The following is a 23,405-nucleotide window of genomic DNA, read 5'->3' as shown; positions in this document are numbered from 1 at the left end:
CAAATTGGATGCCGGTACGCAGCCGTAAACAAACAAAACCTACATGTACATCTTGATGCTATTACACAAGTGTCTGACAGGAATGACAATGGTTGTGTTCGCTGTGTTGCCTCAGATATATAATGAATTCACCGTAATTGAATTTGTGTTTGTTTGTATAATTTAATTTGCCGTTAAGCATGATCGAGCTTAAGATTTCATCAGTCAGGGGGAAGCTACATCACGAACACTGTTTCCTGCTTTGAGTATCAACAGTAAAGAAGCCTTATTTTCCATACCAGTAAAGACGATGCATTCGCTTGCTTCACTTACAGGCTGTAAGTTACCTATTCCCTTGTTTCTAATCAGAATTTGTGAAAGCTGTATAATTCTAGGCTGTTCTGTTTTTTTATTCTTGCTTTAGGATTGCTTATGCATGTGGATCTGGTCTTTGTGCCAACAAAGACTTTTATAGGCTTACATGTGCATTTTTTAATACGCTTGCTGGTTTTATTGTATCAAATAAAATGAAACATCTCCCAGTTTGAGATGTTGCTGTGCTGTGCTGCACACAATGCTTACCTAACAAAATAGTCATCTAAAGGCAACTCCCAAGGTGCTGTTCTTGAATTTGAGATCTCTTTAGACAAGAATGCAAACAGCACAATGGCTCACGCACTTTGCATCCATTCTGTGAGCTGACTGTGTTGTAAATTCCTCTGACAGTGCGCAGGTATAACTCTTACCCTCCTTGTGCTCACAGGGCCAATGACTGATCATATAGCTTTTCTTAGTTCCTCTCCAGTTCCCCCTTAAATGCCCTGACACGCTGATGCTCCTGATTTACCACTTCACTGAACCCTAACCATGACATTTCCTCTGCTGCCAGGGGTTGTTCCCTCCTGCTTTGCTCCCTGTCCCCCTACCTCTGCCTGTCTGTCTCCCTCCGCCTCTTCTCCCTCCTACTTATTCACATTCCTACTCCTCTCCGTTTGCTATGTGTATCATAGCATCTCTAAATATAACCAAGCATGTCTACCTCCTCTCCTTCCTCTTCCTCGTTCTGCCTCCTCTTCATCCCAGTGCTGTCTGACAAATTTAAGCGTGCCTAGACAATCCGATCTGACATGCCTTTACATAACAATTCAATCCGCAGCACCTTCCACCTCCTCAGCGCAGTGAGACCCAAAGGTGTGTTATTGGCGTGGATGCAATTCTCGACATCCCCAAAAGAATCAGGCTTGGAATATTATTAGATCTGCACAACCGGAGTCTTGACTTCTTGTATTTTGAATGCATCAGATAGGTTTCTTAGAGTCAGCACGGCTTAGCGCACATGAAGATCAGATGTGACCTTAACATTATCATCACACACACACAGGAAAGAGAATAGAAGCCTATATTTACGGTAAAACCCTCCCCGAGACGTAGGCAGGTAGCAAGGAAGCTATAGTAAATCTTAAATAATAACCCCAAAGACTTATGACCCTTGCTGGTATTATGCCGTTACACCTTCCTCCTCTTGCCCGGTGATTTATCTTTTGTCTGCCAATAAAGCTCAACATGGAAATGGCACATGTGGGAAAGGGGCTGGCCTCAGCCCCGGCAGTGAGCCCATGCAGCATTAAGAGGGTCTGGATTCATTAAACTGTCGGCATATATTTTGATCCGAGGGTAGTTTGCAGACTGAGAGGGAGGAACGCTGGAGATGAGGAGATGTGGGACAAAAAAAGAGGCAGCAGGAGTGATTGCGGCAGTGAGAGTGGTGGTGGAGGAAGAAAGGAAGACACAAGGGTGAAAAGGTAAAAGGAGGAGAGCCAGACGAAAGATAGAAAGAAGGCATGCTCAGGATGACACCCCACTGAATGAGTGAGGGTAATGGTCCTACGACGCGTGGATGAAACTCGGAGGAAAATTTGTCAGGATGAAGATTGAAAGTAGAGTGCTTTTTAGCAGAGATGGGTAGGAAGACTGATGGCTGGAGTGAAATGGGATATTAATGAAAAAACAGGATGAATGGAAATACGATTTTATCTAGGAACAACAAGAAAGAAAATAACGATCAATGTCAAATGGACAGTGTAGATCAGGGCAGATGTGCTATAGATAAACCTTTGCTTTTGTTTTTTAAGTCTTCTTAGCACAAGATTCACTCCTCCACACCTGAGAAAATGTGTACCATTACCCAGAATGATTTGGTCTTCTGTGTGATTCATAGTTAAGCAGCTCATCTGTGTACACTGCAGTGATAAGAAAGTAAAACGAGAAGGAATCCCGTGGTTTGTTTCTAAAACCATTAATATATATGAGTGTGTTTGGTTGATATTTCCCCTCCAGGCTCTATCTGCTGTGACTTTAATCATAATTAATCCTAATAGCCATGTTTTTAAAGGGGTTGACGGGGTGGGGGGTGCGGTTGTGACAAAGATCCTCCTCCTCAGAGCCAGGGAAAGAAAGAGAGAAAGCGAGGAAAACAGTGGACGTAAATAAAAGTGGCAGCCCCTCGGGTATCTCTCTCCCTAAATAACCTGGGAGCTGTGAAGGAGTCACTAATTACCCCTCCCACAGAGGATAGGGAGAGCAGAGTAACGGCCAGTCACACTCGCACACAGAATTAGCCCAGGCCTGTCAGTGTCAGAGGCTATCACGAGGAGATAACAAGGAACAGATCCATAGATCGTGTAAGGCAAACGACAAGATCACGCCTCACTGCCAGTGGCACAGAAAGGAAATGGAAGTGATATATACATATCAAGGCCATAGATCGTCAAAAACAGACCAGAGAATCAGAGTGACGAGAACATACTACTAACCACAGCATGGCGGACAGACTGTCACAAAATGACCAGATGAATCAGAGAGGATGTCACCATGGCAGATCATCAAGGACTGATAACAGGGCTACAGACTGTTAAAACATGGAGGAAAAGCAAAATCTGTATGACACACAAGTATGAGGGATATGATAACAGTCACAGGAATAATACTGAATACTACCAGTACTTCTACTGCTACTACAATGTGGCTACTTTTAGCAATAATGAGAGAGAGGAATATCGAATAGACATAAACCATAAGTATCCCCTTCAGCCAATGTGAATAAGCTTTGATTACAATCTCTTTTCACTTGTTTTGAGTGTCTATTTCTGCACCGCTGATGATATACCTAGTGGCTTTTCTTCTTCCACCTCCATCCTTTCACTATTTTTCCTGAATTGATGTCTTCTTTTCCCATTCTATGCTGACCCTGCTCTCGTGCATTTCAAAATAGCTGCCTATCTTATATCTTCTTCATTATCCCGAGGAACAAGCACATTGTGTTTCAATAGAAATGCATATTATGGATACAATTACAGTCTCTTACTCCATTTCCCCCTTTGTCTCTTTCCTCTCTTTAGGAGTTCACACAATCTTCGGCTATGAAAGAATGAGTCACTGATAGAAGAGCCGAGAAAAGAAGGAAACAGAAAGTGATAAAATCAAAAGGGAAGTAAGGTGAGACACCAAAAAAAGTTCAAAAAGACAGGCCATTATGGGGAGGCACGCAAGCCCATCCCGGACTTTGACCATCCAATCTCCCGAAGGCCCAGGGGACGGAGCAGGTGGAGAAGGAGGCGCTGCCAAGTAGATGAGCCAAGGTGATGGACACACATAGGATGGACAAGCTGCATTCCCATCCTCTCGACTTATTTGCAGGTGACCTCTCTGGCCTTGTCAAGAGTTGATCTCCCTGGAAAGTTTAAGGAAAATGGGACTGAGGAGCAAAAGTGCACAAATTAAGATGACATGAGACAGTATGGACCTTCTGATTTTAAAGAATATTTGATGCTGCATATATTTATTTTTGTACAAATATAAGAGTTGAGACCCATAAGGTTCTTTGGGTTAGCATTTGTCACAGTGATCTATACTCAGTTTTTACTTTCTGTGCTGGATAATAATACACCTCGAACTGTGAATATGTTAATCCATCTTTTCTTGGGGACAGTCTTGGTTACAAATGAAGTCCTTGGTGTACAGATAAGCTGAGCAGCTATACACAGTCCTATAAAGAGACATTTAGTTGCCCAGTCTGTTCTGTGATGAAACTGGGACTCATTCAGTCATATACATCTCTCACTGTTATAATGAATATATAGTAATGGAGAGATCTTTTTACTTGTTGACGTACTAACACAACAAAGCTTCACAATATCAAACTGCCTGCAGAGCCTGTGGATGTTGGGGGAGCGAGAGAGGCTGGAGAAATGGTGAGCAAAGAGCCCAACCACTTGCTCACAGGCCAAACCAATGGCAAGAGCACCTTGGCAGACAAGTTGCCAGGAACAATGACTGTGCGCTCTGTGCTGCTCAATCGAGACTCCCCAGATATTGAGAGTCGCCTTAAGCGGCGCCGCAACCGCACCCACCAGGTCCGCTTTAAAGACCTGGAGGATGGCAGCAGCAGCAGCGGCAACAGTGGAACAGGAGAAAACAATAGCCATCAGAAGCCCATCACAGACTGTGACAGCCCACATACGCTTCGCAAGCACAGCAGCAAGTCCCCCCAGCCATGGACTAACAGGGATAGGCCACAGACCGACAGTCTTCCTGGCCAAACCTCGGTGGTGGGGGCTGTGCGTGGGGACATGGCAAGTACTATAGAGGTGGTGGCTGCGTTTTTAGCCAGAGCCCCTCCTCATCCACTGACACCTGGTCCTACACGAAGATGCTGGGCACCACCACAGACTAACTCCCTAACCTTGCCAATGACACGTAAGTCCAGTACGAGCACCAGCACAGCCATCCAGACCTCCCCATGCTTGAAAAAGCCCCAGTCTCTCTCTTCCACCCACACACGTAGCCACAGCCTTGGGGACTCAGTTGGCGTAGATGGGGATGACGAACATGACTCTCAAGACGAGTACCTTACACACAACCACGTGTTGTTGCCTGCATCAAAAGACCAGAATGGACCTACTGGCCCTGGAGATCGAACTGTGGTGGAAAGAAGGTCTAAAGTGTCCAGGACAGACGTCAAATCAGCTGTTAGTGTGTTAAAATCCTCGAGGCACAGTTGCCCCCCTTCAGTCCTTCACAACACTGAGCCATGCCACTGTTCCTCTGTATCCTGTCGAGATGGCCCTAAGCGTCAGGGAAGCAGCACCCCCTCGGTGGTCAGGAGGAGAAAGCGGCTAAACAGGACAACAAGTGATCCTGGAAAGGAAGTACACTACTGCACCACTCCCACACAGACCGAGAGCCGCTGTCCATCTTCATCACCCTTAAATACCAAACTCTGCACCACTCAAGTTCAAACCGAGACCCCTTCTCCACCTCTAAATTCAAAGTACTGCACCACCCAAAGCCAAACTGAGAATCAGCATCAGTCTCCACCTTTAAGTGACGAAAAATGCACAACTCAAATTCAAACCACTAGTTCTCGTCTACCCCTACCTCCAAATGCTGAACAGTGCACCACTCAAATACAAACAGATGCTCCCTGCCCCATGTCTCACAAACCTTGCACTACGCAGACACAAACTTGCAGACCCGCTTCGCCACCTCTGATGGTATCATCCAGCTCAGAGCAAACTCAATCTGAGAGTCCTGTATCCCCAGATGCAAGTCAAGACCCACCCACCACCCAAACAACTACTGTGCCTTACTGTACCTCTCCCCTACCTACAGGTACACCAATACAATCTCCTGAACACAGTGCTACACCACCTTGCTCCTCCCCAACCAAGCCAGTCTGCATCACTCCACCTCCTCCCAAAGCATTCCCCATTCCTTGCTCCACTTCTGAACCTACTGTTGTCCAACATCCTATCCCATATTACACTGTTGTGTCTCCACCAACAACCCCTAGCACAGCTGTGGTCTCTTCCAGTCCTCCCTCCACTGTACCATCGTGCCCCACCCAAAACTGCACCTCCCCAATTTCAAACCTGGTATCATCCCCTCCCTTAACCTGTTCCACCCCAACCCCAACTATCACCCCCATTGTACCTCCTTTAGAACCTGCCAAACATCCATCCACTGCCCCAAATGTAACACATCAACCACCATCAGGTGCATCAAATGCCACACCATCTGCCAGTGTAACACCCTGTACAATAGTAACTCAAACTGCCCTGTCTTGCACCTCTATATCATATTACACAACCACACATCCAGCTGGCCACCATCCACCTCGATTGAATCCGACTGCACCTTCTTATGCCACTGTCATACAAACTGTATCTCATTGCAACATCCCATGTCAAGCTCTGCAAAATACCTCTTCTGCCAACACAGGTTTAACGCCCTTTTCCTCCCCAGTCCCAAAACTAAAGTCTTGCACTTCTCCACCTCCACTTGTGAAAACCTATACATCCACTCTTCCAAATGCTCAAATTTGTGCAACACCAACTAAAGTCGTTCCTCTGTATTCTTCCACATTTCGTGCTGCGCCGCCATACACTCCCCCCTCTCAGGCCCCCTACAGCGCTCAGGATAAGAGGGGCATTCGACTTCCACCTCCTCCCCCACCTCCTCCACCCTACACACCACGAAAAAAGGGAAATGATCCGCCAGGTCCTGCAATCCGAACTCCCATGCTCAGGGCAGACAGCAAGGCCAGTGAGAAAGATAAAGAGAAGGAGAAGGAGAAAAAGGAAGATACAAAATGTACAGACTCACCCAAGCTCTGTGAGAGAGCCAGCTCTCTGAAGCACAGAGCTCAGACCCCGCCAGTCGCTGTGATGAAGGGAGAGAAACAGTCTTCCTCCTCCTCTCCTGCCAAGGCCTGTTTTAAGCCCAGCTGTCTTAGCTCAGCCCAGGCTCAGCTTGGGGTACTACACAAAATGCTCTGCTCAGGAGCCAACGCCAGGCCCAACACTCCCAACAGCCAACACGCTCTCCCGTCGAACCAGCAGGGTTGCTCTGGAGCCAGAGGCTGCTCTGCTTCTGGGGAGCGGCCTACAGCTGGGCCCCTGACCGCCACCCAGGCTGACACTCTAAGACAGGTCCAGGAAATTCTGGGAGGGTTGGTGTCTGGGGCCAGGTGTAAACTGGATCCCTCTAGGGTGACAGAAAAACTCCTGAGTCCCAACGGACCCCTGCATGATATTCGTAGCCTGCAGAACCAGCTCCACAGCCTGGAAGGGGTCCTGGAGACCAGCCAGAACACCATCAAGGTCCTGCTGGATGTCATTCAAGACCTTGAGAAGAAGGAAGCTGAGCGAGACGGGTGAGGTTAAATTTTTATATCTGTTTACATAATGAAAAGGTAATACTTGCACATCGACTGCAAACTGTTTCAATCAACAATGTTTAGAGACTAATCAGACTTTTGTCACATTTACATAATAGTATGCTTACTCTGTTATTATGACTGCTGACTTCCAAACAACTGCTGACATCAGTTGGTCTGAAGGCTTTTCACGCTTGCATTTAATTAGATGTGGGCTAACAAACAGTCTTTAGAAAAGGTAGCTCATAGGCTCAATGCAAGCTCTCACTTTGTTTTATTGCAGAGCTGTTTAATAGGACTGTTTAAAATTGAAACCTGAAAGTCCAAGTCTAAAGTTAATGTCTTTGTTGGCTCAGTGCACACAATTCAAATACACAGAGCTTTGACTGGACTCAAAGGCTGCCGTCATTACTTAATTGATGTGAGAACAGTTCTAACCTCAATTCACACACAATGATCTTAACCAAACATGCAGAACCTTACTCCTACTCTGGGTTTAGAATGAGGTTTTAAACCATTAAACCAAGTGTTAACTTGGGTTAGACTATTTCTGGGTCGGTTTGTACCGCATTCGAAAGGTTAGGAAATTTAGTTTTGGAAATTTCACACAGTAGGGCTGACGTCCCAGGATCACAGTATTGTTTTTAGCACCACATGCCCAAGGTGGTGTCCAACAGTAGCGTTAACGGTAGTGTGAAAAGTGTTGTATAGCCCAGGGTTAAATCCAGGGTTTGAAAAGGGGCTTGTTTGGGTTTAAAAGCAGTGTGAAGGCCCTGGGCCAACAGAGGAGCTATCCCATATTTGAAGTTGTAAATGTGAAATGACTGGAACCCTCAGGCTAATAGAGCTGTAAACCCACGACTAACGGCTCTCAGCCCAGGGCCAAGTGTGGAGAGCCATCTGGTAATCTTTAACATTCAGTCTTCTCTTAGACTATATTAAATTGAATTAGATAGATAGATAGATAGATAGATAGATAGATAGATAGATAGATAGATAGATAGATAGATAGATAGATAGATAGATAGATAGATAGATAGATAGATAGATACGTAGATACGTAGATACGTAGATAGATAGATAGATACTGTAGACACAAAAGGAAATAGAAGAACAAAGAGTGGAACAATGTAAATTATGAGAGCTAGAGTTTGTTATTTGGAGACCTGGAAAGTAAATGTCAGCATGTAGCCTAAGTGCCTGCTGTTTTATTCCGAGACAGTTAATTTTTCTACTAAGGATCTGGTTCACTCCACACAAAAACAAATGAGGGGCAGACGTGATATCGTGATCGCAGCTCTGCACTGAAAGATTGTCTGCTCTCTCCTGGAATGCAGTAGACAAGTGGGTTGTTGTAGGCAGATTATTCTTCACCAAAACGGGAATATCCACAGCACAGCAGTAATAACCTCCCTGCATCGTGTGCTGTGAATATTACAGATAGATGGTTGTTGTGCCTAAGCTTTGCTGTGATGCAGCTCCTCTATTTATAGCCAATCCCAGTATTGTAAGCATTGTAAATACAAAGCTGTGTGGACAGAGCACAATGTAAATTTAGTGAGAAGGAGAAGGCAAGACAAAGTAGCTTAAAAAAAGCAGAATAAGGAAGAGAAACAGCAGATTGGATGCAGTAGACAGAGAGCAGAGGAGCGTCTGTAGTTATTTTTATGAAGTTACATGTCAGTCATGCAAGTCTCAGCTCTCAATATGCTAAAGAATTTATGTCATGTCAGACCACAGGGAGCCTTTTGGGGGTTTGGTTGCACCTATTTTGCAGCAGCTCTTTCCTCATGCATGTATGCAGCAGGCGGGGACAGATAGAAATCAGCAGTTGGCTGTCATCATGTTGGTGGTTTCAACTGCTCCATGCCTCTTAGTGTAAACCCTTTACCATTCTCATCAAGTCTTTAATTAATCTGCTTCCTACATTGTAAGCTGCTTAGTAATTTCTCCCCCCTTATCACACCAAAATAGTACATGATGTGGGGACGAGTAAATTCTTGGATGGAAAACGATACACATGGATGGATGTGTGTCTATGAATCCATGGAAAGGCTTGACTGATATCTGAGCAGCATAATCCAAATCACAGTGTTAACACTACTTTGCAGACATCCGAACATGTGACTGAACAGCCTTCTGTCTCATAAAGTGACATATCTTGCATGTTCCAGTATTAGAATTCAGTCATTGGTCTTATGCATGCAGACTTGACTTTTACCTCATAAGCATTATTTTATGCCTGGAGTGATACAGTGACTCATGGTTTACGTAACAGCCTGAGCCTGTTGGAAGGGGTATCGTTCATTAAAAAATGATCAGGGGTGATTTCAGAGAGGAGGTATTGGTATATTTGCAGGGATGCGTGTGCCAGAAATTCGTTTCAACAGGGGAAATGATAACCTGAATATGTCTTTGTGGGCTCACACAAACACACACGCGCAAAACATCATTCTTGTTCCCCTGATATGTCATCTCTATGCTTTTCAACAGAAGACATTCCTACAGAACCGGACAGGACATTGAGAACTGTGGGACCTGCAGGGACTGTGCCTGCATCATCTACAGGTATGTGGATGTATGCATGCATGAATTTCCGCATATTTCTCGCTCATTTTACATGTGAGCGCTGAGAGCAGCAGAGCTTGTCTCGGCGCACAGTTGTGTGCATCACGCTGTCATTTTGAATCACATCAGTTTTGGAAGTTCAGTTTTATGGCTTGCTAGGATTGTCATTCTGCTCTGTGTGACAAGCGCAGCCGGATGCAGCACTTTGAATGTTGCTGCAGGTTTGATCACTGAACGCAATTATGGGAGATTTATAAAGACTTATCGCACACATCGTCATGCTCTCCCTCTCAAATTTAATGAGGTGAACAACAACACAGACTTAAGTCGTGCACCCGTGTGCCCACTTTGTTTCCTGCCTCCTCCTCCTCTACTCTCCTCTCATTTTCCTACTCCCTTTATTCATCTTGTACACACACATGCGCACACACACACACACACACGGAGTTACTACATAAATCATTCTGCTCTGAGATTTGAATTGAAATCAATCAATTAACAAACAGGATTTCACACTTTACAGGAGGGTGAAGAAAGGGAAAAAAGAGAAGTGTGGATTGCTATGAAATTGAAATCCATGTCTCTTAGTTGTAAATGTCAACATTTCCAAAAAAAAATAAAAGAAAGAAAAAAAGAAAAAAAGTCCTGCAGAGTGGGAAGAGAAATAAAACAGCGATAGGATAGAGGGGATGACATGAGTGCTTACATACGGAATATAATTTGATTATGACAAGATCAAAGCGCTTCTCTGATTATTAAAACTTTCATGTAAACACCTCTGAGGGGTTACGATGCTCAAATTATGTCATAAATCTGAGAAAGCATAACCCAATTAACAGGCCGGGATTCATCATCAGTCTTCTTAATTGTGGACTGGAGCTGTGAAATGTGGCATGTGTACACCTTAGACTGATTACCTTCAGTGATTTGATTCTGCGCTCTCACCTACTCACTCATTTATTATTTAATACCGTGCGCAGCTAATAAGGTGTTTCCTGTAGCTGCAACATATCCTCAGCCTTAACCCCATTATCAAACAAATGATATTATGGCTGAAGTTCAGTTACTGTAAACCACATAAATGATTCAATCAAACTATTATCCTAATCTGGTTATGCTCGGTAATTTATTTATACTGTGTGCGCAAACCTCCTCAATCGAGAAAAAATAAGAAAGACATTGGGGGAGGACAAGAAGAAAGACAGTTGAGGATAAGAGACTGGGAAGGAAAGAGCAAAAAATAAAGAAAGAAAGAATGTAGAAGAGATCTGAGGGGAAAGATCTGAGATTTAGAAATGAAACAAGAGAAGGAGAGAGCAGAGGGAGAGGAGGCCCATAAAGAAAATGATTCATTCAGAAACTAAATACAGCTTCATCTTGAAAGATTAGAATATTACTGCTCAGGAATGTCGGCACGGAGCAGCGACGGTTCCTCGTATTGAAGCGAGGGAATAAGAAATACAGATGACACAACGCACGGAACGTGACAGAAGATAAGCTATCACTCCGGTTTGTTGCACTGTATCATCACGTTATTTCTCCTGGGTGGCAGTTCTGAAATATTTTACTTAATACTAAACAGCAGTCGGCACTGCGAGCCACAGATGAGGACTTATCACTCAATCACCTGTCAAGTTGGCATGTTTCTTTCATGTGTGACAAGAGGATTTCATTGCTTTGAAAACGGAGGAGATTCTCTTTTCTCTGAGGCTCAACTTGAGCTGAGTTTAAAGAGAGCAATCGAGAAAAAGGTGAAGATGAAGTGAGGCCTGAAAACGGGTGAGTGATGGAAAAGCCATAAAATCTGACAAGACAGATTCCATCAATTAAAAAGCTTCTTGAAAGTTTAGTCCTCGAAGAAAAGCACCGCTCAGCACACTGTCAGTCTGCTTGAAAAGCCCAGACAGAAGTATCTTTAGAAATATTAATTTCAGATTTCCGTGGAAGAATCTTCTTTATGTCCTTGACCAATAAGCCTCTTAAAATGTTACCTGAGTAAATGAAATGCCAAAGAGATTATTTCAGAGCTGCTATAATAGATCCTTTAATATTAACAATAGGTCTGATTACTTATTACTTGAAATACTAAAACCACAGTGATAAATTTACAGATAATATTAACAGCTCCTATCTTCGCGTTTTAGTGTCTTTCACCTCCTTGTTTTGGATTTCCCTCCTGCAGCTTACTGTAGTGGATCAGCTTCACTGAACTCAAAGCATTGTTTTTTGCTGCTGCAGATTTCAGTGGGGATTTAAACAAGAGCATTATTTGGAAATCAAGAGAGAAACACACACACAGACAACCACACACACACAAAACAATATTTCTGTGGTGAGGTAATGCTTTTTTTTTAAAAGCTTTTCTGTGTAAGTAAAACTATGAAACAATTTACATGCCTAAATCATTTTTTATTTTTCAATATGTGAATGGATTGTAAGATGAAAGCTTTCCTGACTGTGTTGGTGCTTTTAACAGCCTGTAGACTGATTTCTAAACTGTAGCAAATCAGTAATTTTATAAGGTTTTTCCATTTTATTTTGCAAAATGTTTCTGTATTTTTGAGGTATATAAAAATATATCAGTACAATCTACAAAATTTACAAGAATTTACATGTTGAATGTAAAATAGCACTCTAACCTGGAAGTTTTGAATAACATTTAAAAGTTTTGAAGAAAATCCTTTTTTCCCCACATTCACATTTCCTTTTAATACAATAATTGAAACTGTCAAATTCAAGTTTTATATTGCAATTAGATTTCTAAACTTAGATACAATTTGTGACTAGTAACAGAAAATTATTAGCATTGTTATTATTATTGTTATAATATTATAAATGATTTGTTTGATCACGTAAATATCCTTCACTATCCTTCACAACAAAAAAAGCCAAAAAGGAGCACACAATCCCATGTGATATTAAGGTTTGAATATGCATGTTAATTATGGAAAAAATATTGCATTTTTATAAGCTGGTTTCCTATATTTTACCTGCATTTTTCTTTTTCACCACTCTAGCTGATGGAATATTACCACTTTCTTGAATGTTGCTTTTTAACAGCATATATAAAAGACTCAGGATGAGTTTTTCAGTAAAATCCAAAGGATGTGATCTGATGTTTATGCTCTTTGCCAAGCACCCGGCCTCAGTGCCTCACTTCAGGTTCAGTACAGCACCAACAGTGTGCAACACTAATGTTAGCTTAGAAATGCAGTCCACTAGTATCAACAAAGCTCAACAAACACTCTGACATGAACTCCACATAAGCATTCAAGACACACAAAGAAAGTTTTATCTTGTGAAGCCTGTCTGGCCAAACGAGAATGTGACGCTCATCAAGGGAAAACTCAGCATCAGCAGGGTGCTCAATTCAGTCTCAGTCCCTCGAGTTTGTTTTACAGGCTGGAGAGTCAAATATTGTCTATATAGAGGAGTGCACTGGGAACCCTACACATATCTGGCGGGAGTGGGCGGTTTTAAGTTTGCTGTGGGCGGTCAAAAAATAAACTGCAGGTCTTGGGATTTACCACGACCAGAAGGATGGAGTCGACAAATGAAGTGGAAAAGAAGATTAAAGCAGGTCTTTAGGATACAAAAGCAAAGCAAGGCAAGTTGACATGCGGATAAATTTCTCAGTTGTTACTGGCAAAAATGGTAAAGAATTTAACTTCATTGCAACAAACACACAAATGTGCCACCTCTGGGCTGAGGGGACACCTTCACGATCCTTTAATGATAAAGTGCTTCTTCCTTCTTTTACTTCTTCCTTTCAAGAAATGTATGAAATGTGTACTTATTGCTCTAGAATGACTAATTCTTATGAATGTAATCGTCTGTTTTTAATACTACACAATAGAAAAACGTGTTTTTCCTGCAAGAACTCCATATTGTCATGAATGTTTTTGGGTGTGGGCTGAGAGATTGAAGGACGAAGCAGTAATGGTCAGACAACTACCAGGAACAGCATGAAATCAGTCCCGTATTGGACTCTATAGTGTCAAATACATTTTTTAACAGTCAAATTATAGCAACAGTGTTACTTAGTTATCTATCAGTGTGATGTTTTGGCCGATGCCCAGGTTGCTTATGTGAGCAACGGGATGCTGACTGCACTTCACCAAACAGCCACCAGCGTCATTACTAACAAGGGTTTTCCAAATGTTACACAGAGAACCCCTAAATCTAAGCATTCTCCCTTCACATACACAGTTGTTAAGTGAGAATCAGATGCCTGGTGCAGTTCAAAGTCATGATTTTCCTGTTTAAAAACCTCTGGTTCTATTTGCACATGCATTTGTGATTTTACTGCCGGGTTTAACAGCTAAAAGTCTGCTAAACGACCTCTTGTTCAGGAGTTGTTGTCGAGCAAAAATTGCCACATCATTCGCTGTCCATATTGACTTTATCAGGTAACTTCATTGCTGGCGTTGCAGTTCACTTCACCTTATTTCAGTTCGATTTTATTGATATAGCACCAATCTAAAGCATAAGTCACCTCAGGGAGTAAGATCAAACCTTACAATATTTTATTATTGAGAGAAACCAAATAAATATATCAATGCCTTTTGAGTGAGCACTTTGGTAACAGTGGGAGGAAAAAATCGCTCTTTTATAAAGAAGAAATCTCCGACAGAATCGGCATCAGGGAGGGCAGCTATCTGCCTCGACCTGCTGGGGTGAGGGGAGGAGAGAAAAAAAGGATGTAACGTAGCCCTATAAGGTACAGTCAATTCCAGCCATTTTTAGTAGAAAAAATTGCTAATATTTTATTTGTAAATAAAAATATGACTAGAAATACAGGGAATATTGGATGCGCATCGCGAGGTGCATTTCCTCGAAAACGACCGATTTGTGAATTATATACTGACTTCAAGACATGTTTTGGACAAAATATTTTACTGGCTTGTTTCATCTGGATGTCCAAGGTTGGATTATGGCCGTTTTTTGTGGAATATTTTCATCTGTGTGTAATAATGAACCCGCAAATGTGAGTCGCGCTGTGTGTACGTTAAAGCCGTGTATGGAGAACGGATGGATGGATATTCGTTGTTTGTCGGACAAATGTGTTTATATTACCCGCTGTGGTAATCACATCTGAAAGTGATTTATATCGGCGGATTCATGAGAATCTAAGCTTTCCATCGGTGCATAATGTTTCTATCATCGCGTTTGCAGCTTCGGTCAATTAAGCGAAATACTTTAGCGCATCTCAAAGCGGCCTGTATTCGGGCCGCTGAACCTTAATGGTTAACTGAAACAAAACACTATTAATACAGGGAAAAAAAGGTCTAGTGGAGATTCTTAAGTACACAAACACAGCAAATACAGTATATCAGAATGAAGTTTGAACTAAATTGCTAAATATATACATATATGTGTATGTAGAAATCTAAGTTGTGGGTCGGCTGGATGTGCTTTTATTGTGTATAAGCATGAGTATGACAAGTGCTGCAATGAGTACACATAACGCAATTACAATGATATCAAATGTACACGATTTTATCTTAAAAGTTTAAAATAAGAAAATTAAGGGGGAAATTTTGTTTTTTTGTTGTGGTTGTTTTCTGTTTGAGTTTGGAAAAAAGACTGGGGTAGGAGTTAAAAAGACTTATTCTTCATCCTACTCCTGTTCTTGTACATGGGATGTGCGTATTTTGTGCATTATAAATTGTATCCATTTGTCGATTTTTTTTTTACGCATTACCATGGAAAAGAATAAATGAAATGAAAAATAATGCATATTTACTTTTACAGAATTGCAGAAAATATTTATGTAATACAAACAGGAAAATACAAGCCTAACAGCAGATCTTAATATGTTAATTAGCTATTATGATACACGTGTATTTAAGCCTGTCTGAGTATGTTTGCACACAGAGCTTCGTCCTCCAGTTACTCAGGACATCTTTCAGGGCAAAGCTTATATAAAAATGCTAATGACACTTAAAGCATGCAAATGTAGATACTGGTGGCTACAGAATGTAGCATTTTGAACATTTTGTACCCGACCAAGACTCACAAATGAACATTTCATTTGTTCTGCTTTATGAGGTCTCATATTACGACAAGAATAATGCATGATGCATCTGATGTTATTTATCCAGCACCACTGGCACATTAACTGCATATTAATACGTGAATCCGATTGTGTGGCCGTGCAGGAGTGTTAATTAGTGAGCAGGGTTGTGATTTGCTCCCTGTTATCCTTTTTGCTAATGGCGAATGTGCTGTATGGAACAAAGTAGGGAGGTCTAACAAGGAACTGTTGTGCTTAATCCCCGTGGAGTGTGTGGAGACAGCAGCCTAATCAGATCTACACTCTGCTGCTTTATCTCCGCAACTGCTCTGTCTATTGCTCGATCACGCATTTCGCTGGAGGAGCTCGATGGGCTGCTACTCTGAGATGGATTAATGACTCTCCGGATCGTACGTTTTCAGCTAAACTATAAGTCCACGAAGAGTTTTTTTCCCTTTCAAAACCAATCCGTCATCGCCTTCACTGAACAGCAGATAATTGAGAAAAAAGGATTGCTGAGGAAGCGCTTTCTCTCTTTTTGCTGCTAGCTTGGCTGTTATCTGTGGAGATGCCACTCATGCTTGTTTCGTATCGCCACTGTGGCCTCGTTTCTCACTCATATTGTTTTCCCTCTCTTCCTTCCATTTACAGTCTGACTTTTTAAGCATTTGTCAATGAACGCCTCTCCACATCAGTGATATGCATGCCAGGCGCGCTGGTAGCGGTGGTGGTAGGGTGGAGGATTTCTTCTTCTCTGGTAGGACGAAGGCTGCAGACTGATCCATTGGAGGGCTTGAGAGGAACATTGTGTGACAGCGCCTACAGTAACGACTCATCACTCGCCATTCTCACCACACTCCAATCATGAATCAGTGCTTCCTGACGCACATCTCCACTGACACAACATTGTATGACGGAGCTGGATCCTCGCACGCTGCCCTTCGATTGTGATGGACCACAGAGCGAACTGGTGGAGCATAAGCGACTCTGGAGACGTGGCTTGGGGAAGGAAATTGTGATGACTCTGCCTGCATCTCAGTATCTAAACCAGGGGTGTCAAACTCATTTTAGTTCAAGGGCCACATTCAGCCCAGTATGACTGACTGTTGAACTACAGCATATCAACCCATAAATCACGACTGCTCCAGATTTTTCCTTTGTTTTCGTGCAAAAAAGTATGTTCTTAAAGTGTTCACATTTAAGCAAACATTATGGACAACCTGAAGTTTCTTCAGAAAAATGTATTCAATTTCAACAATAATATGCCTCAGTTTATCATTTACATATTACAACTTCCAGGGCAGAGGGTCTACAAAAAGGCACAAAACATTTAGTCATGATCAAAACAACAACAGTCGGACAATAAAAGACAAGAAACAACAAAAAACAAGACAAAATATTACAAAAATGAGACACAAAATGGCAACAACCAGAACAAAATGACATGAAACGAAACAGAAGAGACAAAAATTAGGCAAAACAGTTACAAAGCGTGGAAATAATGGACAGACAACAAAAACGAGACAAAAAATTACACAAACGACACAAGCGAGACAGAAAAACACAAAAAAATACGCAAAACAATGAATAAAGCTAAACAAAAGGGGAAAAATAAGACAAAAAGGAAACAGAACGACAAAACAAGAAACAAAACGACAAAAAACACGAGACAAACAACAAATGTCAGACAAGAAAAGACAAAAAAACAACAAAAAAAGGCAAAATATTACAAAAATGGGACACAAAGCCACAAAAGTACAATGAACAATTGAGTATTTTACTTTATGACCAAAACAACTTGTGTAGAAATTATTTTAAATTTATAGTTTTACTAATTTACAGTCTGTAGTTAATGTCTTCTCTGTACATTTTACTCTTTACAAAATCGTCCCAGGGGCCGGATTGGACCCTCTGGCGGTCCGGTTTTGGCCCGCGGGCCGCATGTTTGACACCCCTGATCTAAACATAACCCTCATACCTCTTCGCTGGAGTCTCTGTCTTTTTTCCCTCTCCCTTTTTTTTTCTTTTAACAAATGCCTAGTGTGCTGTGAAATATTCATTCACATCAAAAATTAATCACAGCAGCTTTAAAAGATTTTAAAAAGTAATAATAGTGTTAAAGGAGACCTGGAGACATCTATTCCAGCGTTGGCTCACTGCGGGTGAAGGATGGCTGCCAGACACATTTGTCCAGTAGATCCCCATGACGGAGCAGCGCTGCGTGCCTCGCATGATTAAACGTGCAGGATAATGCAGGCAGGACGCTCAGAGAGAACAAATTGATTGAGAGAATTGACTGATTGTGTTAAAAAAAAAATCCAAACAGCATGTGGCTTTTTGTGCATCTGTCAAACTGTGAAGGGCCTAAACAAGGGAACATGCAGAAGGAGAACTCCAAAGTGGAGAATCTAGTACGAGTATTGTGTGTAGTGTCTTAGCTGTCACTCATGTCCGAGTTAAGAGCTGTGGGCTGCAGTGCATGGAGCCCTTTTTCATACTCCTCCTGCCCTCTGTAATACGCTTCTGTCTCCGTCCACATCTCCAGAGTGCCACTTCTCAGCTTGGGCTCACGTTTCCTTTCAGCGCCTCTGAATCGCTTTCTCATGTGGCCCAGAAGGGCGTAGCAGTCCAATTCAGATACTCTCCACATGGTCCTAACACTGGCCCATAGCTACTGACAGCTTCTCATTGTCCCCGTTTTATCCTGAGGAATATGCTATTTTACAGACATCAGAAAGAGGCGCCTTTTCCACTAGATTGCTTGTGTCACTTCCTCCGCTCTCTCTCCCCCTCTCCACCCCGCACTTCTCCGTTTTTTCCTCTGCTTTGAATATAAACACATTTCACACCTAAATGGGGATGAGAGGAAGTGGTGCAAACTGGCGGCTCTGGATTGGGTGTAGGAGCAGCAGGGAGGAAGGGTGAGAGGAGCATCAGAGAGGAGGTGAGCGGGAAAGAGTGCCGAAGCAGCTCTGCTTTCCCTTCTGCAGCCAAATGAACCAGAACCCGGCGTGTTTCTGTGCACAGTTTACTCAAGGAAGCGGACATCTGCACTATACATACAGTATGCAAATGAGCAGAAAGTTGTCCAAAATAAATCTGTGCCTCAGCGTGTGCACATTTTGCTGAGCTCCTCTGAAACACAGTGATGTGTGAGCAAATTATAGATGAACTTCTCATGTTCATGGTCACAAGGATATTTCTGAACCTGTATCTGGCCCCCAGCCTTTCATTAAACATTGACTATTCTCTGCTATTATCATAACAGGGAGAGAAAAGACCTGACTGAATAGAATATGAAATGAATTCTCGGGAAAATACAGAGGTTAAGAGAAAGGAGGAGAGGAAAAGTGCGCCTGTATTTGAAGAAGCAACGAAGCGAAGCAGACAGGAAGATAAAACATAAAACAGTATTTTACAGTGACAGAGGAACCTGTGAGTCTGTTTGGGTAAAATAGAGAGGGGAGATATCGTATGAATTTTAATACCAACTTTAAAAAAAACAGACACGCCAGTATCTGTATGAATTACGTCTAGTCTGGACTATTCAGTGTTCAGTTGGAAGCTTTCTACTGCAGAAACTCAGGGAAGTTGTGAGGAGCATTTACAGGTGGGCCCAGGAATCAGCCGCATCCGCTTTTTTGTTTTTATTGCAGTATAGAGCATCACATCTTGTGACGTTAGCTCCAAGTGTCCGAAAATAATGAGAAATAGTTAGTGGACTTAACTAGGAGCACGTAGGAAATAGAACAATACACGGCCTGTTGTGCTTATTTTACTTTGAAGATAGTGATTTTCAGAGAATACACTGCTACTCGACGAGAACATCAAGAGAGAAGAAATTATTGTTGCTCTTCTTTGAGAAATTCTTTTCAAGATCCACACAGCAGTTTTACAGGGCCTTAAAAGTCCCTACCCTGCTGTAGGTACTCTCCCTCTATGACAAATTGTTTTGATCATGAAGTAAAATGCTAGATTGTTCATTGTTCCTTTGTTTCATTTTTGTAATATTTTGTTGCATTTTTGTTGTTTTTTCTGTCTTTTTTTGTCTGACTTGTCATTTGTCTCATGTTTTTGTGTTTCCTTCTTGTCTCGCTTGTGGATTTTGTCTTGTTTTTGTCGTTTTGTGTCGTTTTTGTGCTGTTTGTCCATTTTTGTCGCTTTCTTTCTCACGTTTATCATTTTTTGTCTTCTTTGTGTCGTTTATGTAATTTTTTTGTCCCATTTCTGTCATTTGTCCATTTTTCTGTCCCATTTCTTAACTTTTTTGTCAATTTTTTTTGTCTCTGTTTTGTGTCATTTGATTATTTTTGTCATTTTGTTTCTCGCTTTTGTCATTTTCTGTCTCATTTTTGTAATATTTTGGACTTGTTTATGTTGTTTTCTGTCTTTTTTTGGTCTGGCTTTTGTCGTTTTGATAATAAAGTAAAATATTATATCTTTCAGTTCCAGCTAGAGGTGACGAAATATTTTGTGCTTTTGTAGATAAATTGTGATCTGTAGTTGTCATGTGTAAAATGATAAACTGAGGCATAATGTTAGGCTGTTCATGGTGTTTTGTAAAGGGATAGCTTCTTAAATGTAAACATTTTGCACCAAAACAGAGGAAAAACTTGGAGTTGTCACTATTTATAGGTTATTATGCTGTGATTTTACCGGTCCGGCACACTTCAGATCAAATTGGCCCCTGAACTAAAATTATTTTGACACCCCTGTCCTAAAGGGACAGTTTTTTACATCTGGAAGATACACAAAGGTCCAGGTTGCTCTAAAATGACCAGCAAGTTTCTGTAGTGAAAAGCGGCCTAATCAGTGTTTAAGTTCCGTGTTGGTGCAGTGGCATTCATTCAATCTGAAGCTTCAGGGTGGTGGATGGGCCTGTAGCGAGTTCAGCTTTTACACATGAGACTTTTTCAGTTATTCTTGCCTTTTTATTAACCGTAATCTAATCCAAACTTTAAATTAATGATATTTAATAGTTTTATGCTAATGATTATTCAAATGACAATGTAAAACAGTACGAAAGTGGCGTTAAAACTACAAAACATCATGGCGGAAAGGCAATTGTTAAGTCGCTTAGTGATTGCGTCACACATGTGTTACACTGATTGGCTCTCTCCAGTTCAAGCTGTGATCGGTAGTCCCGCCTCTGGGCTAGATTTGGTTCAATGGAGCAGTTCCAGACTGATTTTATGTGTATTTGTAATACACAATATAAAGGCTGTCTGGTCCCTAGGCAAGGTGTGAAGTAGATCGGATGTACGGTTGTCAAGATATTTTAAGAACAGAGAGAGATACACACAAGGACAGACAGCAATTCCTTCATTCATTAGCAAGATAATGACAGCTCATAATATTGACAATATTTAAGCTTAACAGGAAGAAACTAAGTGGTGCAAATCGAAGACCCTAAATACTCAAAACAAGTCAGTTATCAGTCAATACTACACCAACTGAATCCTCAGGCCCCGACATAATCTTCTCACTGCAGGGACTGGATTTGTTTTTCCCTGATATTTTAAATCGCCAGGTTGTCCATATTGGACAGGAAATTGATTTGAACAGGGATAGATTCCTTCCTCACGGTGCATCTTAAACGACAAATGAAGAGAGAAACACGGAGTCAGACGGCGATAAATGGAAACTGATAGAAAGGCAACAAGAAAGAAAAATAATAGCTGGTGTATTATCAGTTTAACTGGATATGAGAGCTTTTCGTCTCTCTGAAAAAGGATTTGTCAGATTCTTGACTCTGACCTTTTGCTAACAACCCTGTCAGAGCTCTCAGACCTGTGTGGATGTGGAGTGTGTGAGTATGTGCACATGCGCAGCGCTTACCCCCATGGATGAGGCTGATAATGGAGAATTGGTGTGTGTGAGACGTGTAAAGGGCAGGGCAGGCAGTTCTTCTGCAGTAATCCATCTTTACTTCAGGGCTGAGCCGTGGAGCAACAGGCATCTCACAGGGGAGAGAGAGAAAATACACTGTAGGCATCACTCTCGTTCATACGAAACTACACAGAGGAGACGTTCAGCCAGTGGGAGCACGAGATTTTCACAGCAAGAAAACAAGAAAATAGAAATGAAGAGGCATTATCGTTCCATATACTCCCTTATTTTCTCACAATTGCAATGCAGTTAGGAAAAAAACAGGCACAGTGGTATGTAACGTGTTTGCGCTAACACTTTAGTCTCGGCTCATTCACTGGAGATGTTAGACCGTAAAATTGTTATATGTCCTTACAAATGTGTATCCATCCACTCGTGAGTTTGTTTATGTGAGGAAATGACAGATATAAGGCTGGGTGTGAAACAGAGGGAGAGGGTGCGAGAGACGCACCAAGAAAACGGGGAGAGCGAGAACCCCTGTTCATGCTGTTTGGCAATAATCACAGAGCCGGACTCGTGCCAGCAGTGAGTGCCAGATGGTGCCCATCACCGTTGTGCCATATCTTTGAAACAGGGAGGAGAGAAGAAGATCAAGAGTGGCATGTGGAACAGGGAAGCGCAGCCTAATGTGGATGATGTGTCATATAAATACTAATCACACTAGAATCACACCCACAGCTAAATTAGATCCCTAAAGCTTCTCCACTAGCACCCACTCTCAATCTTCTCCCTGCTTTGGCGCCGCGCCTCTGTCATTATCAGAGATGATCAATAGATGAGATATTAAATGCTGAACCCGAGAAGTATTTCTTACTCCTTTATAATGAGGGCCATAAGTGGTAACTATCTGCTTTATTAAGGGATAATGAATCAATTACTAATTTCTTTAAAGCTGGCTATAAGCATCATTTGGGGTTGCCAGGTTGTGAGAAATCCTGTTTGCTGGTGTTTCACCTCCATCATGAACTCAGCATAATTGGAAATAACCAAAGTAGTTTGTTCACCGTGCTGTCAGACCTCATCTGCAGTCAAACGTGTTTATAACCATTCCAAACAGCCACACTCAAAGGCAGGATGAAAAGCCTGCTGTGGGCATGATTTTTGCTCAAGTGGTGATAATGGGGGACAGTTTCAATCACCCAATAAATGACAGGATTGTGTGAATGTTGACACAACACTCTTCTCTTGGGTTTAGCAACACTGTCAAGAGAAAAACATGGAAAATCTTTGGTCCAAATTGGTGATCTTAGATCGCACTTTAAGAAACGTCTGCTGGCGGCCAGTGTGGAGTCTTAGCGCCAAAACACATTATAGGAAATTTAGGTTGTAATTCTCACAATATAACTGGTGCTACAACCTGCATCTACACACTGACCAATCACAATTTAACATGAAATGGTGCAGGGCATGTCAATATTGTGGGTCAGACATACAGAAACAGAAGATATAGCAGGTGTTTATCCACTGCATTGGTTGGGTTGAGGCACAAAGCACTTGGTTGGGATTTGGTTTAACAAAAAGGGAAAGTTTAGTTGAAATAGAGGATATCTGCCATCATGGTTGCAATGAAGAACATGCTGTAACATTACAGAAAAGTCACCTTTAAAAGGAACATTCACTTTAGTTTTGAATCAGAAATCAAACAGTAGTGTCAGTAATGCGATGACGTACAGAGTTTGACAACCCATCCATCCACCCCAACATCCTCCCCGTTTGCGCTTTGTGATTCTACAATTA

General features: G+C 41.9%; 1 protein-coding gene across 2 annotated transcripts in view; it reads left to right on the top strand.

Moving 5' to 3' along the window:
* The window catches only part of LOC110959962 (proline-rich protein 36), a 42,794-nt gene that overhangs the window by 4,988 nt on the left and 14,401 nt on the right, over nucleotides 1-23,405 (top strand). Inside the window, exons 2-3 of one of the 2 annotated variants that reach the window (XM_022206976.2) lie at nucleotides 3,378-7,192; nucleotides 9,692-9,763. In XM_022206976.2, coding sequence (XP_022062668.1) covers nucleotides 4,227-7,192; nucleotides 9,692-9,763 — 3,038 coding nt within the window. In that variant the 5' untranslated portion in view covers nucleotides 3,378-4,226. Of the gene's footprint in view, nucleotides 1-3,377; nucleotides 7,193-9,688; nucleotides 9,764-23,405 lie in introns of both variants that reach the window. The other variant, XM_022206975.2, reaches the window with a different exon arrangement.

The sequence above is a fragment of the Acanthochromis polyacanthus genome, chromosome 18 (assembly GCF_021347895.1).
Source record: "Acanthochromis polyacanthus isolate Apoly-LR-REF ecotype Palm Island chromosome 18, KAUST_Apoly_ChrSc, whole genome shotgun sequence".
In the NCBI taxonomy this organism is placed as follows: domain Eukaryota; kingdom Metazoa; phylum Chordata; class Actinopteri; family Pomacentridae; genus Acanthochromis; species Acanthochromis polyacanthus.
This window is presented reverse-complemented; position numbering and strand designations above follow the sequence as displayed.